Source organism: Arvicola amphibius, chromosome 8 (genome assembly GCF_903992535.2).
Source record: "Arvicola amphibius chromosome 8, mArvAmp1.2, whole genome shotgun sequence".
In the NCBI taxonomy this organism is placed as follows: domain Eukaryota; kingdom Metazoa; phylum Chordata; class Mammalia; order Rodentia; family Cricetidae; genus Arvicola; species Arvicola amphibius.
In genome coordinates, this window is record NC_052054.1 from 46,902,097 (window position 1) to 46,927,567 (window position 25,471).

General features: G+C 42.1%; 2 protein-coding genes across 3 annotated transcripts in view; one reads left to right on the top strand and one right to left on the bottom strand.

Moving 5' to 3' along the window:
- Positions 1-927: 927 nt before the first annotated feature.
- On the top strand, positions 928-2,933 carry Tspyl4 (TSPY like 4). The gene has a single exon (XM_038340141.1). It carries the CDS (start codon positions 971-973, stop codon positions 2,195-2,197), a length of 1,227 nt encoding a protein of 408 aa, XP_038196069.1. The 5' UTR covers positions 928-970; the 3' UTR covers positions 2,198-2,933.
- Positions 2,934-7,459: 4,526 nt separating this feature from the next.
- Positions 7,460-25,471, bottom strand: part of Nt5dc1 (5'-nucleotidase domain containing 1) — a 114,590-nt gene continuing 96,578 nt past the window's right edge. For both annotated transcript variants that reach the window (XM_038340749.2, XM_038340748.2), the window contains exons 9-12: positions 20,948-21,066; positions 18,923-19,075; positions 14,670-14,838; positions 7,460-8,877 (exon numbers count right to left, since the gene is read on the bottom strand). In XM_038340749.2, coding sequence (XP_038196677.1) covers positions 8,747-8,877; positions 14,670-14,838; positions 18,923-19,075; positions 20,948-21,066 — 572 coding nt within the window. In that variant the 3' untranslated portion in view covers positions 7,460-8,746. The remainder of the gene's footprint in view (positions 8,878-14,669; positions 14,839-18,922; positions 19,076-20,947; positions 21,067-25,471) is intronic.

The following is a 25,471-nucleotide window of genomic DNA, read 5'->3' on the forward strand; positions in this document are numbered from 1 at the left end:
TCCGACTGTAGGAAGCTAAGAGACAGTGGTGATTACAAATACTTTCTCTAAGCTGACTTGAATGGATGACCTTTCTTCTTTTTAAGCAGATATTTTAGAGACAGTAACTTAGCTGTCTGGAAAAGCTGGTAATTGTTTCTGCCTTCACAAAAGCAATTTCGGGCAAATGTTTGTTGGCTTCATACTCACAGGCATGAAGCAGAAACCAAGATTATAACCCAAGGCAAAGGAGCGTTCAAAATCCTCTGAGATTGGGTTTCCTCCAGTAATACCGAAGGGCTGAATTGGTGCATGTGGTATTCGTGTGGCCACCTATAAGGAGCAGTTTACTATTCATTTGAAAGTGAATAAATATCCAATCGCTTCATAGACATCGGCTAATATATACAAACATTAAAATCGTTACAGAAACTGAAATGAATCTTTTGAATGTCTCCTTTGCATAAAAATAAAAACAGCAACGACACTTGAGTTTCAGAATCGGATTCTGCGCAATTCCTCAGTAACCGCCATGAATTTGTGGACGAAATAAGAAAGGCCTGTGAGCTGGGGAATTCGTTTTTCTATTTCTGAGAAGCTCGATGAGATCTGATTTTATTAGACAATAGCTCCTGTTTTTAAATGTATTTTAAGAGAATGGTTTAGAGAATGTTGAAATTAATTTAGAGATTTGCGAATACACATTAATATAATTTTGCATCCGTTTGTGTAAACAAACGCAATTTCCAGATAAGATTCAATTTACAGCATCGTGTAAAAAGACAAAAACAATACATTGACTGACAAGCTTAATTACCTGGGTAGCCAGTACTCGCGCTGCGGTTAGATGCAGCTGCTACCCTGACGTCACAGGTTGCCATGGTAGCAACAGCCCCGAAGGAAAAGGGGTGGAGCTAAGCACTCACTGCGGTGCTGCGCTGCGTCTGCAGAAGACTAGGAAGGCTCCTCTGCAGGGCTGACATCTGCCAAAATGAGCGGCCTGGATGAGGGCAATGAGCTCCTTCTCGCTAACACCACGACCCCCGCCCACGCCCCAGAAGATCTGGATCTGAACCAGGACGAGGGATTCCGTGAGGAAACCGAGGCGGCGCGGGAGATGGAGGCTGCAGGTGAGGCCGGTGCGGAGGGAGGCGCGCCCCCGGATTCCCAGCACTGCGGCCCTGCGCTTTGCCTTGCAGTGGCTGAAAATTGTGGTGATGCGGCAGCCGGAGAGGGGCTGGAGGATGCTCTGTCTCCATCAAAGGGCGGGGACGCAGCCTCAGTCCCTGTGGCAGCCGACGACAGCAATAAAAATGGCTGTCAGCCTGAAGGGCCGCGCAGCCCTGCTGGACCGAAAGCTCTGGAAGCCTGTGGTGCAGTGGGCCTGGGGTCCCAGATGGTGCCGGGGGCAAAGAAGACCAAAGAAATGACGGCGACCAAGTGCGCCACCTCTGTGGCCGCCGGGAAGGAGGGAGAAGCGGGGGCGGCGATGCAGGAAAAGAAGGGGTTACAGAAGGAAAAAAAGGTAGCCGGAGGAGGGAAGGAGGAGACTCGTCCCAGGGCCCCGAAGATCAATAATTGCATGGACTCGCTAGAGGCCATTGATCAAGAGCTGTCAAACGTAAATGCGCAGGCCGACAGGGCCTTCCTCCAGCTGGAACGCAAATTTGGGCGGATGAGGCGGCTTCACATGCAGCGCAGAAGTTTCATCATCCAAAACATCCCAGGTTTCTGGGTCACCGCTTTTCGGAACCACCCTCAGCTGTCACCAATGATCAGCGGCCAAGATGAAGACATGATGAGGTACATGATCAATTTAGAAGTGGAGGAGCTTAAGCACCCAAGAGCAGGCTGCAAATTTAAGTTCATCTTCCAAAGCAACCCCTACTTCCGAAATGAGGGGCTGGTCAAGGAATATGAGCGCAGATCTTCCGGTAGAGTGGTATCCCTCTCTACTCCCATTCGCTGGCACCGGGGCCAAGAACCCCAGGCCCATATCCACAGGAATCGGGAGGGGAACACGATTCCCAGTTTCTTCAATTGGTTCTCAGACCACAGCCTCCTAGAATTCGACAGAATAGCTGAAATTATCAAAGGGGAGCTGTGGTCCAATCCCCTACAATATTATCTGATGGGCGATGGGCCACGCAGAGGAGTTCGCGTCCCACCAAGACAGCCAGTGGAGAGTCCCAGGTCCTTCAGGTTCCAGTCTGGCTAAGCTCTCTGCCCTTGCAAGAAGCTTCTGCAGGAGAGTCCTTCCACCTCCTCGGTTTGGCCAGCAGCATGCAGCCTTTCGTCTGCTTTCTCTTCCTGTTGGATTGTGTCCTTTGGTTCTTCTCAGTCTCTAGTAGTTTCAAGATCGTGGCTTCCAAGTCTGTGCTCTTCTTTGTCTTGGCCATCACGGTGTTCTGCATAGTGTTAATGGTGTTCCAAGTGCATGGCCTCCAAACTGCTTCTATGCCGAGCTCACAGTGCTGTAGTTTGTACTGCCTTCCTTTGCATGGCTTGGTTCATGTCTGTGACCATGTCTTCTTCCAGTTTTTTAAAAAGTGGTTCTCTACCACAAGAAAGCTTGACATATCCTTACCAAGAATTTGCCAGGTCTCATTCTTCCTGCCGTGTTTCTTATTTTCTATGGACTGTGATGAACTGTGACTTTCACCACTGCAAGATGGAACTGTATCCCAACCCAGCCATCAGCCCATCAGGACATTCCAACAGATCCTAGCTGTCTTCCTGGGCCTTTGCTATTTACCACCGAAGCAGGTGGCTGGTGGGTGACTACCAGGCATGAGTAAAGTAACAGGCCGGGAGTGTTTTATGTTTCCACATTGGTCTTGTACCTTTGGTTACTGTGCATTGTGATCAGCTACTGGTGAGTATGAAGGCCTGTGCAATTGCCCACTAGTTCTCTCCTGGTTGAGCTGGGCACAGGCCAACACTGTTCCTCAGGAACTAAGGACCTAAGCTCCTAGGCAGCACACAGGTTCCCCCCCCCCCCCCCCCCCCCGCACACACACACACACTATTACCCATGACTCAGCTGGCCATTGGGCAGGATGTGTAGTCTCATGGGGCAGTGCCCAAAGCAAAGCCCGAGTGCCTCCCTTCTGAGCCCTAGCCAGCAAATTATTTGGAACCCAGGCAACTTTGTTAGATAACGCCCCCTACTCCTGTGTCCACACCCACACTGATCAAGTCAAAGCTGCCTAGGTTGGGGTGGTTGGAAATCATTTGTGGCACTCCACACAGGGCTTGCTGCGTTTTTCTCTCACTGACTCTTCTTTCTCCCTGTTCCTTTCTCTTTGAAGCAGTTACAGCCTAGAGGCAGAAAAACAAAACTGGCTACAGATTTGTATTTTCTTTCCTCCCCGTTCCCCAGAAAAAGGTACTGTAGTCTCCAAATCTCTTGCTGTCCTTACTATTTCACCCTTCTCTTAGTAACGTCTGAAAATTTCAAGGGAGGCCACCTCCACTCCTCCCTCCTCCTCCATTCTACCAGATGCTGTGTATTTCTTCAGCTCTAGTTTGAGAAAGAAGAATCTCAACGACTGACTGTGCAGCCCCTGAGCGAGATGTGAACAAACACAACTGAAACTGCACCTGTTCCTAAAGACGAGCGGGCATTTTTCGGGGCTCAGCCTGTAGAATGACCAGAGAGTAGCTATGTGCGTCATCCCTGTTCAGCTCATCTGACCTTGGTCCTTACATATCAGCTTCTGAATTTCCTTCCTGGTTTTCATCCTAACAAAGGAGGAAGCGGGCTGTCGAGTGCATTGTGGGAGATTCCAAGCCTCTTCTGAGGGATGAGGGACGCGAGGAGTCTGGATTTGCAGGGTTTGCTCCTGTGGGTACGCACTTGTGCGGTGACAGCTCCTAGTTCTGAGCCTGCAGCTGGGGCCCTCTCCTCTTTCTGATTTAAAGAACTTATTTGAAGCTTTCCCAGAGCTCAGGAGGTCTGGATACCTTCAGTCGAGCCCTAGAGGAGGACTAGAGCGGAAGGGGAGCCTATTGCAGAGTGAGTGCTAGGCCTGCTGTGATGATTGACATCTTGGGGTAGTGGCCACTGAGGCTAGTGCAGAATGGCAAGATCAGATGGGTTGGGATTTAAAGGGGATGCTTGGAGGATTTTCCTGTGGTTTTTCCTAATTCAACTTCACTAATAGATCTTTTGTGAACAGATGTAAGTCTGGGTGTTTTCTTCTCCAGATTCTCGGAGTAACCTTTGTCTGTGGGAGATCAACTGTGTGCACTCCTCATCCCACTGTGCTTGACCAAACCCTATTACTCCCTGTCAGCTGACTGGCAGATTGATGTTTACAAGCCTGCCTTTTGCTTATCATTGAGAATAAGTGCAGACATTTGAATAACTGTCCTTGGCAGCACGCAGACTCCGTGAATATTCATTACTAGATTAACTTATTCTGGTGTCTATTCCTATATAGCTGTATTCTTAGAAACACAATCCGCACAATGTGATCTTTGAAGTCCGAAGATTTTGAAAACTGTTGCTATGTCTTGTAAAAGTGATTTCAAAAGAAAAAAAAAAACGTAACTTGTTGTACTGGTATTTCCTGCTGTAGTAATACTTGACACTATGTTTTACCAGTGTGGGACTAGAACTGCCACCACACTAGATGAGACTTAGTCCTTTGTCTTCTCCTGTGTGCTTGAGGGAAAAACATGTTACTGTTATGTTTTTTGTCTTCACCAAAAAGAAATAAATGAATAAAGATGAATAAAAAGCTCTGTGCTGTCTGGGATAATACAGGCTGGGCAACGATGAGCTGCTCCACTCCTATTCACAAGGCCATGAATTGGCCAGCAGGTGAGAGATTATGTGAGCTGGTTTTGAAGCTGCACAGAGAATAACTAGAGAACCTGGGTGTGGTAGCACATGGATGTGACTGCAGCTCTCCGGAGCCTGAGGAAGGAGGAGGCGGAGTCTGAGGCCAGCGTGGGCTACAAAGCAATTCAGAGGCAGCTGAGCTGCCACACACACACAGACACACAGACACACACACACATACGTATGTATTTATATAAACACACACACATATATATCCTTTGATCTTTTAATACAAGATGTATATGGAATATATGCCATATATATACATATTTATATATTTCTCTATATATCTTGTATTAAGGCTATATCAAAGGAAGGAAATTAAGTTCTAAAACTGAGAAAGAAAACGAGAAATTCAAGGGAATGGAGCAGGCACAGGGCTGTAGGAATGAACCAGCTGTTTGGCAGTGACGCCGACAGGATGTCTAACTTTCCCAGTAGATTAAGCAGCAGGAAGCCATGTTTACCTGCAGTGAGTGAGTGGCCCTGTGTCATCAGAAGGAGGAACACCTTTGTTAGACTAAAGCTGAAAAAGGAAAGGCAGAGTACAGTGGTGCTCAGATTACATCTAGGATAGGGAAAAGGCAGGGGCCGCAACAGATAGTTAACCTTAACTCTCCAAGCTCAGAAATCATACCAGCAAGGCCTGCATATAGGAAATGCGTCAGGTGCCAGCAACCTCAACGACTAGCCAGCTACCTGATAGTTTGTAACTCAGCAGAAATCTTGGTACATTGTCAATTTTTTGCTTAGATGGCTAAAATATTTGGTTATTCATTTTTATAACCCATATACAGATAATGTGGATGTGTTTAGCCTCTAGACCTTTCTGGAACAGTGTCTGGGGGAACTATCACTCATAACTGAAGTTGTGAAATCTTTTTGTGTCTAGGTATATTTCAGTCACATACTCATATTTTGGGTATTCTTGTTAACGGTTTTGTCTTTTGAAGATGGTATCATCATGTGTGCAGCCCAGGCTGGTTTCCAACTCTTGACTGTCCTGCTTCTGTTCCCTACATGCCAGGATTACAGGTAAGTGCTTCTGAGCACCCCTTCACTATCTATCTATCTATCTATCTATCTATCTATCTATCTATCTATCTATCTATCTATCTATCATCTATTTATTTATTGAGACAGGGTTTGTGTTGCTTTGCAGCCTGTTCTGGAACTCGCTCTATAGAGCAAGCTGGCCTCGAACTCACAGAGATCAGCCTGCCTCTGCCTCCCAAGTACTGGGATTAACGGCATGTGCCACCACCGCCTGGCTTTGAGTGCTACTTTCAAAGCACCACACCGTTGCAGGGAAATCATTTAACATTCACACATTCCATGATGTTTCTTACAGAGGATATTTTAAGCCCCTTAAGATTTAGACCAAAGGAGGCATTTTAGCATAAATGGAAACAAGGATGGTTCACAAACAGTATCTTTCCAATAACAACAGAATATAAGTGATAAATATCAGTATAAGTCCTTAAATTATCATTGAAAAACCGCACTGGTTATGTTAGAAAGTTCCCTGCTTTTTAGTGCATGTAACTAGGAAAGAAGAAACCCAGGCTTGAAAGATAGCCCTGTGGTTAAGAGCACCTGTTACTCTTGCAGAAGACTCTGTTTGCTTCCTGGCACCCACATCTAGTGGCTCACAATCATTTACAGACCAGCTTCAGGGGATCTAATGCTTTCTTCTGGCCTCCATGGGCAGTTGCATGCATGTGCACATACAGACAAGCAAGCACACACATAAATAAAAATGATATAAACTGCTTTTATTATTTTTAATTTAAAAATGTATTTATGTGTAAGTGCCTGGTGCATATAGAGACCAGGAGGCCAGAAGAGGGCTTTGGATTCCTTGGAACTGAAGCTCCAGACAGCTGTGAGGTGCCCAGGTCTTCTGCAAGAACAAAAATGTTATCTTCAATGCTGAGTCATCCACCTCTCCAGCTCCCTATTTTTAATTTTTACATTATTTTTTATCATTGTGCACGAGTATGGCACAGCATGTGTGCAGAAGTCAGAGAACAAGGCAGTGGGGCCAGTTCTTTCTTTGTACCTGCACATGGGATTCAGGTCATCAGACTTGGGCAACAAGCACTTTTATCCCAAAGCCATCTCCTCAGCCCCGTGTTTACCTTTCCTATCCATTTAGAAACACTGGTACTTTTTATGAACCATAAGATAAAACTGAAATGTAGCTTAATAAAGACACACTCACTAGAGTCAGCAGTGACAAGTCGGTGGGTGTGAGGAGGAAAGTGTTCTCTGAACCCGACTCTTCTTTGTGAGGTAAAAAAGGTGAGGTCAGATAAGAGGGTGCCTGGGTCAAGGTCGTCATGTGGGAGCTGGGAAAGGACTTTTCACTTGAAGTTACTTTCCTCTACTCTTTAGTGATCAAAAAAAAGTACAATTAATTTTCTAATTTTGGGCTTCTCAATTTTTAGGCCACAAGATGGCTCAGTGGGTAAAGGCACTTGCTCCAAGTGTGGTGACCTGAGTTTAATTCATGGGACAGACAGGGCAGAGGGAAAGCACACACACACACACACACACACACACACACACACACACACACACACACACACAAAGTAACAAGCATTCTTGTCTAGTAACACAAGAAACATCTAGAAGGGAAAATAGCTTTATTTTAAAGCAAAGTGAACTCTCTACTTAAAGCCTACACTAGGCAGCATCTTTCATTTGGCCCTAAGCTTGATTGTGCATGCTGAATATAACACTCAAATGACATTTTTGATATCAAATATATATATATATATACTTATCGGTCAACATCAAAGATGCAGATGATAAAGAAAAAAGTTATCCTTTTAATTACCCTGAGAAATGTATCCTCATAGTACACTTTGGAATTCATCTGAACATTTACAAATTTTAAGAAAATAGATTTTCAATGCATATGTTAATATGCTAAATTCCAAGAAAAAAATAATGATAATGTTTTGTAGTCCTGTCTATTATAGACAGGGAGGTTAACCATCAAAAGGGGACCCAGGGACTTACAAATATCAACTGAATCTAAACATCTTGTGTGAACATGATCTGAAGCAAAGTTACTAAGATAACTAATGGAAACTGCACAGAACACACCTCCCCTGACCTGGAGCGGATGGATAAACTCCTGCTTCTTTCAGCCGTTACTTTCTATTCCCAAGGACAAAGCTGGAACTGAGCTGAATAGGTATAAGTTTAACTTCTTCCTAACGGGAGAGATTACTAAGAAATCATGTCTTTTTACTTATGTATTTTGGGAAAAGAGAAAAAAGCTTGATAGCTTGGAAAAAGAATTGGGTTTCACTAGACTCTGGTGTTCACTATGAATTCTGGCTACATTTTTAATATGGACATAGGAAAGATGTGAAGATTCAGCTGTATTTATCCAAACAAATTTATTTTGGAGGACAGGGTTTACTCACTAGATCTCAAATTACAGTTGAGAATCACATTCATTGAAAGGCTTGTTTAAAAGCCATTGCTGGGTCCTACTCCTAAGGTTTCTGATTTCAGGTTTGGAACAAGGCATTCAAATTTTCATTTTCAAGATCTAGGTTGCTCTTTCTCAGTCTGTGAACCAGGTTTTGGAAACTGCTGGACTAGGCAGATATATAAATATATGCTTGCATATATGTTTGTTATCATCTTGGGAGAATCCACAAAACTACTAGTATAGAAAATATTAATTCATGTTCTTTTTTTAGTTTAGGGTACTAAAATTTTTTCTATAACAACTGTTAAACATTAAAATGATTTATATAAAATTATATATATTTTAAAAAGATAGATTAGCAAATACCCATTTGGTCAATTTTCATTGAAAAATTGTTCCTATAAATTGTTTGCATTTTTTAAAATTTAACATCTTTTAGCAATATGTCTGCTGTACATATGGTTGGTTCATTTTTCAGTAAGTATTATTTTGCTGTCTGTGTCTTGAGAACCCAAGGTATAATGGACCGGTGGATAGTAACCAGCTGTCTTTGAATTGTTTGTAGAGAATCTTGTAAATTTGTAGTCCACGGGTAACTCTGGGAAGGAAGGAAAAGAAAGACTGTTTTATAAGCCACCAAACTCCTTTCATAAATACAAACAGATTAAAATTCAGTGTTCATGAGAAGAACAAGAACAGCAATGATGGTCACATTAAAGTGGATGGGGAATGACCATGAAGCTTCTACACTACATGAAGAACTACAGATGCCTAAGGAATTCTGGGAGTGGAAGGCACCGTCTTCCCCAGGAAAGAGCATACCATTGATTATCCAGTACCAAGTGATTAACCTTGAGAACAGGCACATACAAGCATGCTATAAAGACTGAGTAGTTTGTAGCTATATATTTAGGAATATATATATATTCATATATGCATATAACATTAATGAAAAAAGAGGCCATGAATTTGAGAGCAAGGAGGGATAGATGGGAGGATCTGGGAGGAGGAAAGAAAAGGGGGAAATGATGTAATTATAATATAGTGTCATGAAAACAAAAAACAGTAATAAAAACAGTCTATTTTATCAATAATTTTGATACGTGTGCTACAGATAGGTTGGCACCAAGGTTACAGAGTAAGAGTAAATACATAAAATTTATAATATGATGTATATTTACACATACTACACATAATCCCCAGAACTCTGCCCAAATTATACTTTACATTAGGTGCCACTGAGAGGCATCAAGACTCAAGCAGTCAGTCTTTACCAGAAAAAAAACTACTGCTGGATAGGAAGAAGGAACCTTGCTTTCCTGATGTCAGAAAAAGCCACATTTACTGCAAAGAGAAAAACATGCAGCACTAGTCAGCATCGGGCGCCTTGGATTCTGCGTATTTAATATGAGTGACAGTAACTAAGTAACGTGCAACAGCTATGCTGCTTATGTAACAACAAAGACTGGTTATTAAGGAATATGGGGGCTTGATCTGGAGAGATGGCTCAGCAGTTAACAACACTGGCTGTTCTTCCAGAGATTCTGAGGTCAATTCCCAGCAACCACATGGAGTCTCAAAACATCTATGAGATCTGGTGCCCTCTTCTGGCTTGTACACATACATGCAGGTGGAACACTGTATACATTATGAATAAATAAATCTTAAAAAAATAAAGAAATATGGGGGTCCATAAGATGGCTTCACAGTTAAAAGCACTTGCTGCTCTTCTTGAGGATCTGAATTTGGTTCCCAGCATCCACTTTATGTTTTTCAGAAACACCTGTGACTCCATTTCAAGGATCTGATGCCCTCTTCTGGCTTCTATTCCCTAATCCACAAACACCTTAAAAAGTAGGGATGATTGGAGAGATATCTCAATGTTTAGGAGCATATACTGATCTCACAGGGGAGTCCAGAGTCCACATTAACTGGCTCACACTGATGGTAACTACAGCTCCAAGGGGATCTGATGTCCATGTGGACCCCTGTATTCCACTGCACATACCAGCAGAGGCACAGATATATACAGACACACATCATTTACAGTAAAAAATAAAAATAAACCTTAAAGAAGAAAAAAGAAATAGAAAAAGAAAAGAAAACAGGGGAGATGACTCAGGGGCTAACAACGCTTGCTGCTTCATTGAGGGGATCTGCATTTGGATCCCAGCATTAATATTAGGCAGCTCACCAACACCTATGCCTCTAGCTCCATGGTATCTGAAGCCCTCTTCTGGTCTGTATGGGACCCACACATATGTGTGCGCACATAGTTATATACACTTCACTAAAAATAACAGAAATTAAAAAAATAAACCTGTGGCTCAGGAGGTGGCTCATTTGGTAAAGTACTTGTCATGTATATAAGGACCCTAGCTGGATCCACAGAACCCACACTGAAGAATTGGGTGCAGCGGTGCACAGCTGTACATCCCACTGTTGGGGAGGTCAGGCTCTCTAGCTCGTTCACTAGCTAGCTAGTCTTTCTTACTTGGTTACTTGGTGAGTTCCAGCCCTGTGAAAGGGAAAGGTGGATGCTGCCTGAAGCATGCACGTGTGAGCGCGCATGCGCGTGCACAGCTGCACCCGTGTACACACACACACACACACATACACATGCATACACACACACACACATGCACGCACGCACACAGCCCCTTCCCCCCAAGTCATGCACGCATTTGGGTATAGAACAGGCAAACTAAGGCTAAAACCAAAGATCATCAAACTAGTGATTCATGAGACTGTCAAGTCAGCGAGAAGGAAACTGTTCCATCTCTGTGGTAGGAAGTCACTGGTGGTAGCTGACTACTCGGAACAAAATAGAAAAGAACTCCTGATTCTCGCTTATTGTAGCAGTTTTCTCTTACATTCTGTCATGAGTCCACTGTATCAGCTATATTATTCCACCTGCGGAGCGATAAAATGCAGGGGATAAATGAACACATTCCTATATTGTAAAATAACACAGAGAAACAGAATGGCTCTGGGGACTTCAACAAAAACCAGCAGAATTTGAGTCCTAAAATATTTTAGGACTATTACACTTTATTTTGAGTTGCCTTTCTCATTCTGAGGTAAGCAATGCAATGGTGTCTAACTACGGAGTCTGTGGCTGACATAATCAAGCTAGGGTTCTGTAGGAGAAGCAACTTGTTCCTAAGAATGTGATTACTGTGTTACATTGTGAGGAGGCGTCTCCAACATCAGAACAAATAAGATACAAACAACCCTCTTCCCTTTTCCCAGCCATGAAACAGAGCTCCTTTCAGTTTTGTTTGATCTGATTACTAGCTCCTCAGACAGACAGGCCCTGTCAAGTTCTCTCCTACGGTGCAGAGGAAAAGCTTTTGGAATAAGGAAGGCAGGGCTGGGGAGCCGGCTCAGTGACTAAGAGCTTCCATTGTTCGTCCAGAGGACCCTAGGTCAGTCCTAGCACATACACCAGGTGGCCTCCACAGGCACCTCCAGGCACGGGACAGACAGACACAAACCAACGCAATTAAATACATTAAAAAAGGAAAAGAGAGGTGCACCGAGGTGACAGCTGAGGGGTCATTTTCCAATTTTTTTTAGAAGTGAACTTTAGAACAGAAATTCATTTTTCAACTTTCTTAGGGTACCATTCACAACCACATCTTGACAATTATTTATTTAATTATCTATCTATCTATCTATCTATCTATCTATCTATCTATCTATCAATCATCTATCTATCTGTTTATTTATTTATTTATTATATATACAGTGTTTTGTCTATCTGTATGCTTGCTGGCCAGAAGAGGGCACCAGATCTCATTACAGATGGCTGTGAGCCACCATGTGGTTGCTGGGAATTGAACTCAGGACCTCTGGAAGAGCAGTCAGTGCTCTTAACCTCTGAGCCATCTCTCCAGCCCCCATCTTGACAATTTTCATAACCATTCAGGTATCTTAGAATAGTCTCTCATGGCTTCTCTTATTCTACTACCCCAATAAAATTCTGAATTATTTGGAAGGAAAATAGTTTCTTTAACAGATTTTTTTGTAGAAAGATTTTAAGGCTGTCTTTAATTTTGTGTGTTAGCAGTTGAACAAGTGAAAGGAACACAGAGCAAAATATTGTTTCAGAAGGACAAACTGACACACTGGGTTTGCACACTGACACACAGATGGATCTTTTAGAAGCTCAAGCCTATCTTAGGGCCACCACCATCATCCTACTGACAATTCAGGTAAACACCTGCTTTCCACCTCATATCCATCCTGTGAGGGAGGACATGTGCATTGGTACTATCAGCTCCAGTCCAGGAATGCGAAGCTCAAACCTGTATCCAGGCTTCAACTTGGAAGTGATAAACACCAGAGTGGAGTCACTGGGGCCCAGAAGGGACAACCAACACTTAAGGACACATGATAGGCAGGAAGATCAATGAGAGATGGGGAAAGCCCATGTTCTGCCATGCATTCATGCTGGAGGCTGGGCTGGCTGCCAGCAGAAGGAAAGCTGGGGATTTTGGGCAGTCTTGTAGTGCTGCAGAGACAGAACTGAGTGGCAGGAGCCCATTGCAGAAGAAGGGCAGGGACTGGATTCTACTGTTTTCTCCCTTTGCCCAGTTCAAAAGGGAACTGGACACTAAGACTCCACACAGAAAGCATACACCTCTATACAGCAGGCGGGCTCCTGAGCAGCTTCTCAAGTAAACAGGGAAAGACTTTTGACCTGAGTGCCCCAGACTTTCAGTTACTTTGTATTTTCATGAGAACTGAGACATCAGCAAGAAGTGGTTGCCTCTCATATTAATAATGAATGTTTCCCCAGGTGTCTAGTTTGTTCCATATGGCTATAGCCACTCTTAGATCCCCAGTTACAAAAATCTGCATCCCTTTCCATTTTACCTTTTATGTCTCCATTAGGCTTTTTTGAGTATCCTGTGGTTTTACCTGGGGGTGCTTTATTCTGCACCCCACCTTCCTTCCTGCCTAGCTCCCTCCCACAGTGCTGGGGATCGAACCCAAGCTCTGGCCAATGCCAGGCAACCTCCCTCTGATGCTGAGTTGCACTGCCAGCTGCTGCACATCTCCTCTGAGCTATTTCACGGGGCACAATTCACCTTCTACTGTGTCTAAACAGCTATGAAGCCTATTCATTACAAATCAATTTTGATTTGTAAAGGTTTAATTTAAACTTTCCATCCTCTTAGTTTTTACATCTTTACAAAATGTCTCATTTCTTTGTTTTCTATAGTTGGTTGTTCTTGTAATTTTTGTGCTTTTAGGAGACCATATTCCTGGAATTGTTCACTCTGGGCTATACATTACATGAGTTTTTCTGTTGGGTTTTTTGTTTGTTTTGTTTTGCTTTGCTTTCTTTTGCTTTTCCATGATATTTATTGATTTGTGTTCTTTTTTCGGGGGGGGGGGGTGAGACAGGGTTCCTCTCTGTGGCTTTGGAGCCTGTCCTGGAACTAGCTCTTGTAGATCAGGCTGGCCTCGAACTCACAGAGATCCGCCTGCCTCTGGCTCCCAAGCGCTGGGATTAAAGGCGTGTGCTACCACTGCCCGGTTTACATGAGGTGTTTTAGGGAAACATTTGAGTCCCAGAATAATGTATTTCTCAAAAGGGAATGGGCACTCATTTCAATCAAATGTATGTGGAGGCACTAATCATGGATGGAGGAACTAATAACTTGTTGCTATTCAGCTGTCTGAAGCTAAGCTTTAGCCTCTGAAAATGTGGACCCTACCTTAATTCATCCTTACAACAGGGACTGAAGGAGCTCACCAGGCCCATTATCTCTTCTAGTTCCTATCTTATAAGTTACACAAGTTACTGAAATGTTTACTCAACCTCAGTGGACTCTTTGGGGTGGTGGTGGGAAAGCAGCCCAAAGCCAGGTTCATCTTACTGGGCTTCCTAAGCATCTTGTCCTGGTAATTCTCCCAACCTGTACCCTATTCCTCCAAACAGATTTTTTAAAAAAGTGTCCAGCCTTTGTAATTGGCTCCAGAAAAGTTAAGTGTGTGTGTGTGTGTGTGTGTGTGTGTGTGTGTGTGTGTGTATGGTCCTAACCTAGGCTGTATATCTAAAAGCTCTTTTCACTGAAAAATAACTCATTATACAGACTGAGCAGGATATATTTAGGTGTGTGTGTGTGTGTGTGTGTGTGTGCGTGTGCGTGTGTGTGTGTATACACATATATGCATGCAACAATTAATGAAAAAAGACACAATGAATTTGAAAGAGAACAAGGGGTATATGAGAGGGCTTGGGGGGAGAAACAGGAAGTGAGAAATGATGTAATTAAATTATAATCTCAAAAATAAAGGACAAAAATAACAATGTCTTGAGAACCGTCTTTTAAGATAAGGCCTCTAACAGGGAGGATTCCCAGGTATCCCCATTACCTGCAATCGTCTCAATGCTCGGAATTGCAATTGTGCTGTAGGTGCTGATTCTCCTCGAGGACCACGTATAAACCAAGGAGTCTTCTGCATTCCCTCGTCTCGAGACTGAGTCAATAAAATATGAGCCCCATTTATTAGATAAGGAATTCAGAGGCTTTACCTTCGGTGCCTGAAAGAGGAAGAACAGCTGTGATCATAATGGTCTTTGCAGTGAACTGGTCTTGCAAAAGTGTTTTCACTCAGTAAACAAATGGAAGTAGGGAAATGCTATAGGAACTCACAGACCCACTTTGGGAACCCATTCCAGTTTTGCAAAGAAAATAACATTTCCTTATGATGAGTGCCCCTTAACATGACCCAGAATTGGCTCTTTAAATGGTCATTTGTCACAATCTGAAAACTATGCTACAGTATATAGTAAGATATTTTCTCTATGATTAAAATTCTTCTTCTTTTTCTTCTTCTTCTTTTTCTTCTTCTTCTTCTTCTTCTTCTTCTTCTTCTTCTTATTATTATTATTATTATTATTATTATTATTATTATACTGAAGGATAACTTAAAAAACTTCATTGGAATTTTCCCAGTATTGCTTCTTTTAGAAGAGAATGAGGACATGAAAATTTATTTATTGCTTTCAGTATATCTTAACCATGAAGCCAATACCTTAATAATAGTTTAAAATTACTAGAATCTATCTATCTATCTATCTATCTATCTATCTATCTATCTATCTATCTATCTATCTATCTATCATCTATCTATCTATCTTTAGTCTCACTGTGTATTCCTGGCTGGCCTAGAAGTTACCACGTAGACCAGACTGGCTGCAGACTATATTACTGAGATCTGCCAGCTTCTGCCTCCCAAGTGCTGGGATTAAAGGTATGCATTACCATGCCTGGAATATTACTTCTTTTTTTTCAAAGAGTATTTTCAAGTCTTCACTCAGAAGACTGAGATAAATATTTTCATTTCTAGGGCTAACCATAGGCTCTTTCACAGGTAGACTCTTTATGCATGGATTTTCCAAAGGGTAGATAGTATTTCTGTGTGTGCATGTGGATGTGTGTGCAGGCCAAAGGTCGATGTTGAGTGTCTTGATGGACTGGCTCCCTCTAAACATTATTTTCTGAGACAGGTTCCCTCACTGAACCTGGAGCTCACTGATTTGGCTAGAGTGTCTTGCCAGCAAACCTCAGGGACCTTCCTGCCTCAACCCCCTACGTTCTGCAGGCATTATAAACACATGCCACCAAGTCTGGCTTTTTAGAAACTTGGGTTCTGAGGACTGAACTCAGGTCCTTATGATTTTGAGGCAAGTATTGTACTGGCTGAGTCGCCATGCCAGCTTTGCTTATTATCCTTCAAGTTCAAACTTGAGAAATCATTCCTTACAATGTAGTTACCCTCATAGCTGCTTTTCTACTGATGTGAAGAGACACCATGATCATGGCAATTTATAGAAGAGTTTTATTAGGGGCTCATAGTTAAGGTTCGAGTCCAAATTCTCCCCATCCTCTCCTTCTCACTTCTCTCTCCCCATCTCCCCTTACTCCCATTCTACCCCCACCCCCAAGGCTAGCTGGACTGGGACTGATGGAGCAGGTGATAAAACTGGACTCTGAACGTGGCTGACAAGGAGGGCTGACTGAGAAGTCAAGGACAATGGCACTTGGTTTTGATCCTACTGCATATACTGGTTTTGTGGGAACTTAGTCTGTTTGGATCTTTACCTTCCTATAACTGGCTGGAGTGGGGAGGACCTTGGACTTCCCACAGGGCAGGGAACTCTGACTGCTCTTTGGACTGAAGAGGGGGGAGGGGGTGGGGGAGGGGGAGGGAAAGGGGAGGAGGTGAAAATTTGCACTAATAATAACAATAATAAAAAAATAAAAATAAAGAATTCTGGGATAGGTATGCTCACTTGGTACCTAGTCATGAGTACTAGAATAAGAAATTAGTAAAGCTTTATAATATTGCTAAAATTCTCCCTTCCTTATCCATTTTACTTCCTTAGTCTTGTGAGTGTTGAGCTTTCTCACTGCAGAAAACCTGCCCAAATCCTCCCCGGGCTTTATATAGCATTGCATCAATCTTGTAAATAAACTCTAACAGGCCCTATTAAATATATCACTTCCATTATGTAGGTCTGTATTTAAAAACCTGAATAGAAGATCACTGAAGTTTTACAGACGGCGGTTTTACTTTCTACAGTGGTTCATTTTGTTGCCTGTGTAGATAATTTGTCTCTCTATAGCTGTGGCTAGGACTGTTGTAAAAACAGTTGTTAGCTTTTGAATGACAGTTTAGCGCCAGCATCCTGACTGAACTTTCCTATTAATTTTAATATCTTGATGATTTATTCTATCGTGATGGTCATATAACTATAAAATACAACAATTTGCTAAATTGCCTTTTAATTTTATTCCACATTTTTTCTCTTTTCTCACAGCCAGTTCTGTTACATGGTGGACTCAAGAGGTATCCTTGTCTAGCTCAGAGCTTGGAAGGAGACCCTACTGGGATCTGCTCAGGTGTCCATGTAACACACACACACACACACACACACACACACACACACACACACACACACGTATGAACTGTTTCTCTTTCTTCATTTTCTTCAAATTTATTGCATTCCTACTATGAATTTAGTGGACAGGCTTTCCCTAATTAAATAACAGTAACTTTTAAAAAATTTGTTAGAAATGTTCAGTATTAAATTATTTTTAACCTAAATTTAAAGACACAATATTCTAAAAAGTATGCAATTTCTTTTAAATTTGTTTTTAGTTAAATGAAGAAACAAATTAGGACAGTAAGAAAGGAAGCCGCAGGAGAGAGTTCTTCACACCTTAAACGCAAGGCTGTCTGCATGGCACCAACACTCTCCACGTAATTCCTAGTTTCAACAACAGACTTTGACCAGCTGATTGTTTTTGGTTTATAAGGCGAAGAAAATTATTCCCTGGCTACTCTGTCTTGCTAGTCACGAACATCTGCCACTCTGCTCATCTGTCACCAGGTCTAACAGAGGAGCGACAATCAGCAGATGCACCAAGATTACATAGAATCACAAGTTTTATGTAAAAGCTTGTCAAGTTCCATTTGAGATGTCCTCGGTCCTTATGCTTCCTGCCACAAATCGAGGGAGATAAAAGTGATCTTCAAATTCCAAATGGACTCCACTTTGGAAAGCACTGCAAACTGTCACAGAAATTGTGTGCGAACAACGCACTCCATCGCAGAACGCGCCACCGTGGTAACAGCCCGTGCTCCAGATCGCGACATCCGCTTTGAAATGACCCCGCATTTAACCAACTTTATTTTTGAAAGCTCATTTAGACTGAATAAAGTCATCACAGATGGAGAATTCGATCCTTCCATAGGCAGTTTTGAACTTTCTGAATAGAAAGAGAGTCTCTCATATAGTACATGCTTGACACTGGTGGAAAAACTACATTTAACAACCTCAACAGACCGTCCACAGCAGCAACAGGACTGTATCGGTCAGAAGGCTCAGGTTTATGTCAAAAGATATTTGTGAAAAGACATACAATTGCTTCGTTTACTTTTAAATCTAGGCAGAGAGATACATGACAGATCACACTCTTTTTCCTTTTCTATTTTTCCCTCGATGATTTCACATGTGTAATATGGATTTGGATAATAGTCACCTCCTTATCCCTCTTCCCCTCGGCTGGCCCCAGAACTCCCCCTTCCCATCAAGTCCCCATCTGACTTCCATGTCTTTTTGAAAAATGACCCACTGAGTTTAATTAGGGCTGCTTGAATGAGCAAGGGTGTGGGTTTGTTCACTGGAACATGGGCAACAGCTATACCACTGGAAACAACAACTCTTCCCTTACAGCCTATAACTCCACAGTTGCGGCGGGGGCTGGGGGGACCTTATGCAGTTCTCCCCATCCACGATATAATGGTGACAGCACATACTTAAAAGCAGATGATAGAACTAAGTTGGCTACAGCTATCTGCTTGAGTGGAAGCTATTAAGTAACAGTTATTCAAACAAACTACAGAAACATGGAAGTATTCAGTCAAACCAGAACATTTTTTTTTGAAACAGGGTCTTATGAAGCCAAGGCTAGTCCTGAGATCCTGATCCTCTTGTTCCATTTATCATTTGGTGGGACTGTAGTCTATGCCACCATTCCCAGCTCATACTAAAGTCAGGAAGCCTAAGGAGACTTCAGCTTTCAGCCACCAAAGAAATGAACAGACAGGATCCTTACCTCATATTTTCCTCTCTTCTCCAGAGGCTCTGCTTCCTCGGCCTTCTCCATGTCCTGCCCCCGAAGCTCCTCGAGAATGAGGACTGTCTCCCAGTTACTATAGTGATGGGCTGGGAAAATATCTGAGTGCATGCTGTCACCAAAGTAAACGACCTGGGATTCAGGAGGAAAATTGGGAATGAGGCATGGGCGCGAGAGTGGTGACCACTGCACAGAAAATAGAAAAAATGCCCCCAACAAGCTCCGGAGTATGAGAACCAGAAATGGCACAAGCAACTTAAACTTTGGTATGTAATTTCACAGACGACCAGTTATTTGTCCTGAGTCACAGCTTTGTTGAAGATGGAAGGAAGGTAACAATTTTATTTCATTTTCCTAGTGAGTCTGTGTATTTTCACACATCTGTAATTAAATCTGCCCCTAGAACTAAAACTGACAACATATAGGGAATGCCTATATTAAGAACACATATCATAACTACTGTTCAAGAGATTATACACTCTGAACTCACCTTGGATATGCTTACCCAAAACCCTGGGTGCCCTGGATCTGCTGAAACAGAACTCATGGATATATAGCTCCAGCATGTAAAGTCTGAAAGTTCCCCAGGCCTTCTGAGGCAAAGGCCTACTGATCCATACCACAGCCTTCAATCTACACAAGATGGTATGAGGTTAAGGGGTAAGAAGCAGAGGCTCCTCATCCGGGTTCTTTGTCCACTGAATCCCTGATCCCTTCTCTATCCAATGACTTCTCCTGCTCCTTACGGTATACATCATGTAGAGGAAAGGATTGTGGGTAAACACATGCCAGTGTCTAACGCTGACAATGTGATCAAGGGGTCAAATGCAGGCAGTTCTTTAAGGGAAAGCTGCGAATTCACTGTCATTTCAGTCACTGCCTGTTTTGTGCATAAAATATTCTTTGATTAGTCATTATCAGAAAGCCATTTCTCAGGCATCCCATGTCTGATTCATGTACTTCCTCCATCGATGGCCCCTTGGGAATTCTTGCTTTTCTGACACAGATAAGACCAGTATCAAAGTGTTTCTAGTCAGAAGAGGAAGAAGAGATGGAACAGATGCTCAGAGGCATATGACCCACTGAGATACTTAACTGTAAGAACTTACAGCCATGAATCTCTTCATAACTGTCACAGCCATGAGAAACAGGAGGCAACTAGTGTTCAGACGTTAACCCACCAGAGGCGTGCTTATCTCATGGAGGATTAAGCCTGTCCAGACAAGGTCTGTAACACTACCGACTCTGAAAGCTGTTGTTCATTTTTGCTGAAGCATCTTGGTGTCTCCCCTATACCTGCATTGTAATGTGTAATCTCATGTGATGTGTATATGTAATCCCATGATTGCATCTCAATCTTATAAGCACATATATCTGTGGATAGTCACAAAGATGACTTTTTATTTAGTTATGTAGTTTTGATATAAGAATATATACTGAGACTTGCTTCATAACTGGATCTATTTGTACCACAAGGACTGTGGACATTTAAAAACTAGGCTTCTGTTTTTGCTTACTGGATGGCTTCCCCCACCCCATGAGGCCTCCAGTGAGAGAATTCAGTCATGTAGTCAGAAACTTTGGTTCCCAAAGCTATATCTCTGTTCTGTTCCCTGAGATACATTAGAAGCCACCTCCCTGCAACTGTCTTCCATTTGGCAGGGCGTGCAGTCAGGAAAGGAGTCTTTCATATAGATCACGTTTGGGACCTTCAAAGATAAAGGGGCATCCAAGCTCAGAAAATTGCCTTTGTTCTGCATGTATATCTAAACTGGAAACTTTACAGAACAGGAGGAGAACAGCAGGAGAGGAATAAAGAAACTGATGCAGAAAAGTATGCAGTGGAGAGTTCACTTCACCCCAGATCCTTGTAGGTCCTGTACTTGCTGTGAGTCTTCTTCTGAACCCTGAGGGGGCACTGAGACTGGCACTCAGAGGTCCCTGATATGCAACCATTTGTATCTGCATGTAGAAATCAAGGACTCTGCCTCAATCAGAAATTACCTTGGGTTCAGGCTTGCCGGTCATTTTCTTCAGAAGCTCATAAAGGTGGGCAGCATTGCCTTGGGAGTACCAGCCGGGTTTATCCAGAGAGGGCAGCTCCTCTTGCTCCTCATCATTCTCTGCAAAGATGCATGACAAACACTTGTTAGTTGGGCTATACCCAGGGCTATAGACCATGTACAGAAGGAAACCATGTGGGAAGGACACGTGCATGCAGTAAGCTCTGTGTGTGTGTTTTCACATTTTTTCATTTATTTATGCAGGCATGGGTGCAGGCATGCGATGGTGCACATTTGGAGGTCAGAGGACAAATCTCAGTAGTTGGTTCTGTCCTTCAACTACATGGGTCCTACGGATTAAACTCAGGTTGTTGGGTACTCTGTCTTGGCAGGAAGCACCCTCACCCGCTGAGCCATTTTGCTACCCTGCCTCTATTTTAATAAGATGGTTCCCTTAGTGAGTGTCATCAAGGAAACCCAATTAAACCCTGTTTTTTGGGAGGCAGGTGAGAGGGAACAGACTTTTATCGGTAGCCATTTAAATCTAGGCTTAAAACTTGCACCCTATCTCAGCACTGAGAGGGGGAAGTAGACATGGGTCCCACCCCTAACAAAGAAGCTATCTGCACTTGGTACCTGCTTACAAAGGAAAAATTAGCAGTCTTTAATAGAGTCTTACTGGGTGTATTAACCACACCAGGGTAAGCTCCATGCCCAGGAGCAGTTGGCCAACCCAAAACAAACCCAATGGTATTTTGGTTGATGTCTTTTCTCCATCAAAAAACTTTTTTTTTGTCTTAATGATCTTTTGCTTGTATAGTGTGGTGTGTATAGTCTTTGCTTTTTTTCCTGTTTGTTTTCAGAGAGAGAGAGAGAGAGAGAGAGAGAGAGAGAGAGAGAGAGAGAGAGAGAGAGAGAGAGAGAGAATGGAGTTACATAGATGAGGAACTAGGGATGGTTTGGGAGGGGTTGAAAAGGAGGAAAAATGTGATCAGAAAATATTGTATAAGTGTTTTTAGTTAAAAATATTGCAGCCAGGCAGTGGTAGCACCTGATTTTAATCCCAGCACTTGGGAAGCAGAGGCTGGTAGATCTCTGTGAGTTCAAGGTCAACCTGGCCTACAAAGGGAGTTCCAGATCAGCCAGGACTGTTACACAGAAATCCTGTCTCAAAAGCAAAACAAAATAAAATAGAACACAATAGCACCTTGGAGGATTCAATTACTTCACCTACTCCTAGCTTAGAGCAGGAAGAGGGAGTAGTGGAGGACCACCAGATAACAAATCACGAGTGTCACCTGGTCCAAACTGTCTTCTCTCTCCCTCCATGCTACTCGGTCTCTGCCTTCTCCACAACTCTCCCTATCCCTTTCCCCTGAGAAAACAGGGCTAGTGAAATAAGTTAAGTGTATTTGACACTCTGGATTGTGCCTGCCATTATATGCCTAATACACTGGCTGAGAGCTGGAGATGACCTGCCTGTTTAATAAAGTTTAATTAAAAAGGTGCTATGCCATCAAAGACTCTGGTAGTCATTAGTACAGCCATGGAAACTACATGGGAGGAAGACACCCCTTTCCCAGGACTGCAATAAGTTTAGATTTCAAAAACAGTTGACCTTTTCTTTCTCTTGGTTTTTGTTACCTTTGACCTCTTTGCTGTCCTTCTAAGAATGGCCTCCATGAGACACAGTCACATGCTATATACAAAGGGCCTTCGTTAGAGAATGAAGTGGTCTCTACTAGGATCTGAGAAGGACAACTGAGAGGTCCCAAAGATTTAAGTTGTTGTTAGCTTTGCTATAAAATCATCCTTGGAAGAGGATAAGAGTTTACACAGAAGGGGAAAAGTTACATAAGTCAGGTATTAAAATCACATCTCTGGTATTGTACCTTAAGCTAAAATTTAACTTCTACATGTAAAAGTCATAAGCAGGCTCCCTAAATGTGTGTTCAGCTTGTAATACAAATCACCTTATATGTGTATTTGTAGACTAAATGTAGGCCACTGAAGCTTAACCTTACAACAACAAGTGAAATATACATTACTATTACATGAGATAAATGTCTATCCAGTCTAAACTATTTTGAACACAGCTGAAAGTACAAATATAGATGATTAAACTTTCATATACAACTGGCAGCTTATGGTCAAAGACTCTTTAGCCCAGTCTTGCGGTGAGTATAGAATTTGTTTTTTAAATTTTTTTAAATTTTTCTACACAATCCAGGGAAAATCCTACTTTCAAAAGAATAGTTTGAAGACCAGACCACCAAGCAGCTCAATATTCAAACACTAAGAAGATTCAACCTGCTTCTTGGAGACATACACGGAAAGTGATCCATCTCTCATTTATTTTTATTTAGTACCAAATATTTTACTTTGTGTATAATGTAGGCTGTGGACAACTTGTATGAGGTTCTGGGTTTAATTTCTGACCCCCCAAAAAGTTTCTGATTCAAATGTAGAGACCCCATAATCTAAAAAAGTGAAATAAGAAAGTAATTGATTTCTGTTTCCAGTAAGATTCTAATTCATTATACATGGTATGTAGAAGCTATCTGTAGCTTTTTCCTTGTAAGAGTAAAGGATTCAAATCATTATACAGTAGTAGGACAAAGACAATGAAAGCCAGAAGATCCCGATCAAGCGTTATGCAGACATTAAGAGACCATGGATGCCAGCAAAACTTTCAATCACAAGGACAAAACAAGATATTCCACAATAAAACCACATTTAACCAATACCTAGCCACAAACCCAGCCCTACACAAAGTACTAGGAAGAAAACTACAACCCAAGAAAGTTGGCTACATCAATAAAAACACAGAGAATTGATGATCTCACAGCAGCAAATCCCAAAGAAGGGAAAAAAACACACAAATTAATATCACCAACTAAACTAAATGAACAGGGAATAGCAATCACTGATCATTAATATCCCTTAATGTAAATGGACTCAACTTACTTATAAAAAGACACAGGCTAACAGACTGGATACAAAAACAGAATGCATCCTTCTGCTGCATACAAAAAACACACCTCAACATCAAAGACAGACATCGCCTCAGAGTAAAGGGTTGGGAAAAATTTTTCCATTCAAATGGACCTAAGAAACAAGCTGGTGTAGCTATCCTAATATCTAAGTGCTGTGGGACAATGGTCTGCACCCTGTCACTTGTATTTTAAATGAATGCTGATTTGCCAGTAGCCAGGCAGGAAGTATAGGTGAGGTGACCAGGCAGGAAGTAGAGGCAGAACAAGGAGAAAAATTGAATCCTGGGAAGATACAGGAGGCACTCTGCAGTCATCACCCAGACACAGAGGAAGCCAGACACAAAGCAAGCAAGATGTGACTGCCTTGCAGAAAACGGTACCAAGCTACATTGCTAACACAGACAAGAATAATGGGCTAATATAAGATGTTAGAAATAGTTAATAAGAAGCCTGAGCTAATAGGCCAACCAGTTTATGATTAATGTAAACCTCTGTGTATTTCTTTGGGACTTAAGGACTGAGGGATCTGGTGGGACAGAAACCTCGAGCAACATCTAACAAAATAGACTTCAAACCAAAATCAAACAAAAGAGACAAAGAAGGACATTTCATATTAGTCACAGGAAAAATCCATCTAGAGGAAATCTCAATACTGAACATCTATGCCCCAAATACAAAGACACCCTCATATGTAAAAGAAACACTTCTAAAACATAAATCATACATTAATCCCCCCACACTAATAGTGGGAGACTTCAACCCTCCACTCTCACCACTGGAAAGGTCAGTCAGACAAAAAAATGACCAGAGAAATAAGGGAACTAACAGATGTTAGGACTCAAATGGACTTAACAGACATCTATGGAATATTCCGTCCAAACATAAGAGAATAACTTCTCAGCACCTCATGGAACCTTCTCAAAGACTGACCACATACTCTATAACAAAACAAACCTAGAAAGATACAAAAAATTGGAATAACGCCATGTATCTTACTGGATCAAAATGACTTAAAACTAGAATTCAAGAGCAACGCTAATTCCAGAAAGCCCACAAACACATGGAAATTAAACAATGCTCACCTGAATAATCAAATGGGTCAAGGAAGAAATAAAGGGAGAAATTAAAGACTTCCTAAAATTCACTGAAAATGACCGCACACATACCCAAATTTATGGGACACAATGAAAGCAGTGTTAAGAGGAAAGTTCATAGCACTAAAGGCCTACATAAAGAAGCTGGAAAAATCCCATACTAGTGAATTAACAGAACATTTGAAAACTTTAATAAAAAGAAGCAAACTCACTCAAGAGAACTAGATGGCAGGAAATAATTAAATTGAGAGCTGAAATCAACAAAATAGAAACAAAACAATACAAAGAATCAATGAGACAAAGAGTTGGTTCTTTGAGAAAAGCAACAAAATTAGACAAACCTTTATTCAAACTAACCAAAAGGCAGAGAGAGAATATCCAAATTAACAAAATCAGAAATAAAAGGGGGACATAACAACAGACTCAGAGGAAATC

Bases quoted from the DNA above. Each gene is read 5' to 3' on its own strand.
- Tspyl4 (XM_038340141.1), top strand. From the start codon at position 971: ATGAGCGGCCTGGATGAGGGCAATGAGCTCCTTCTCGCTAACACCACG.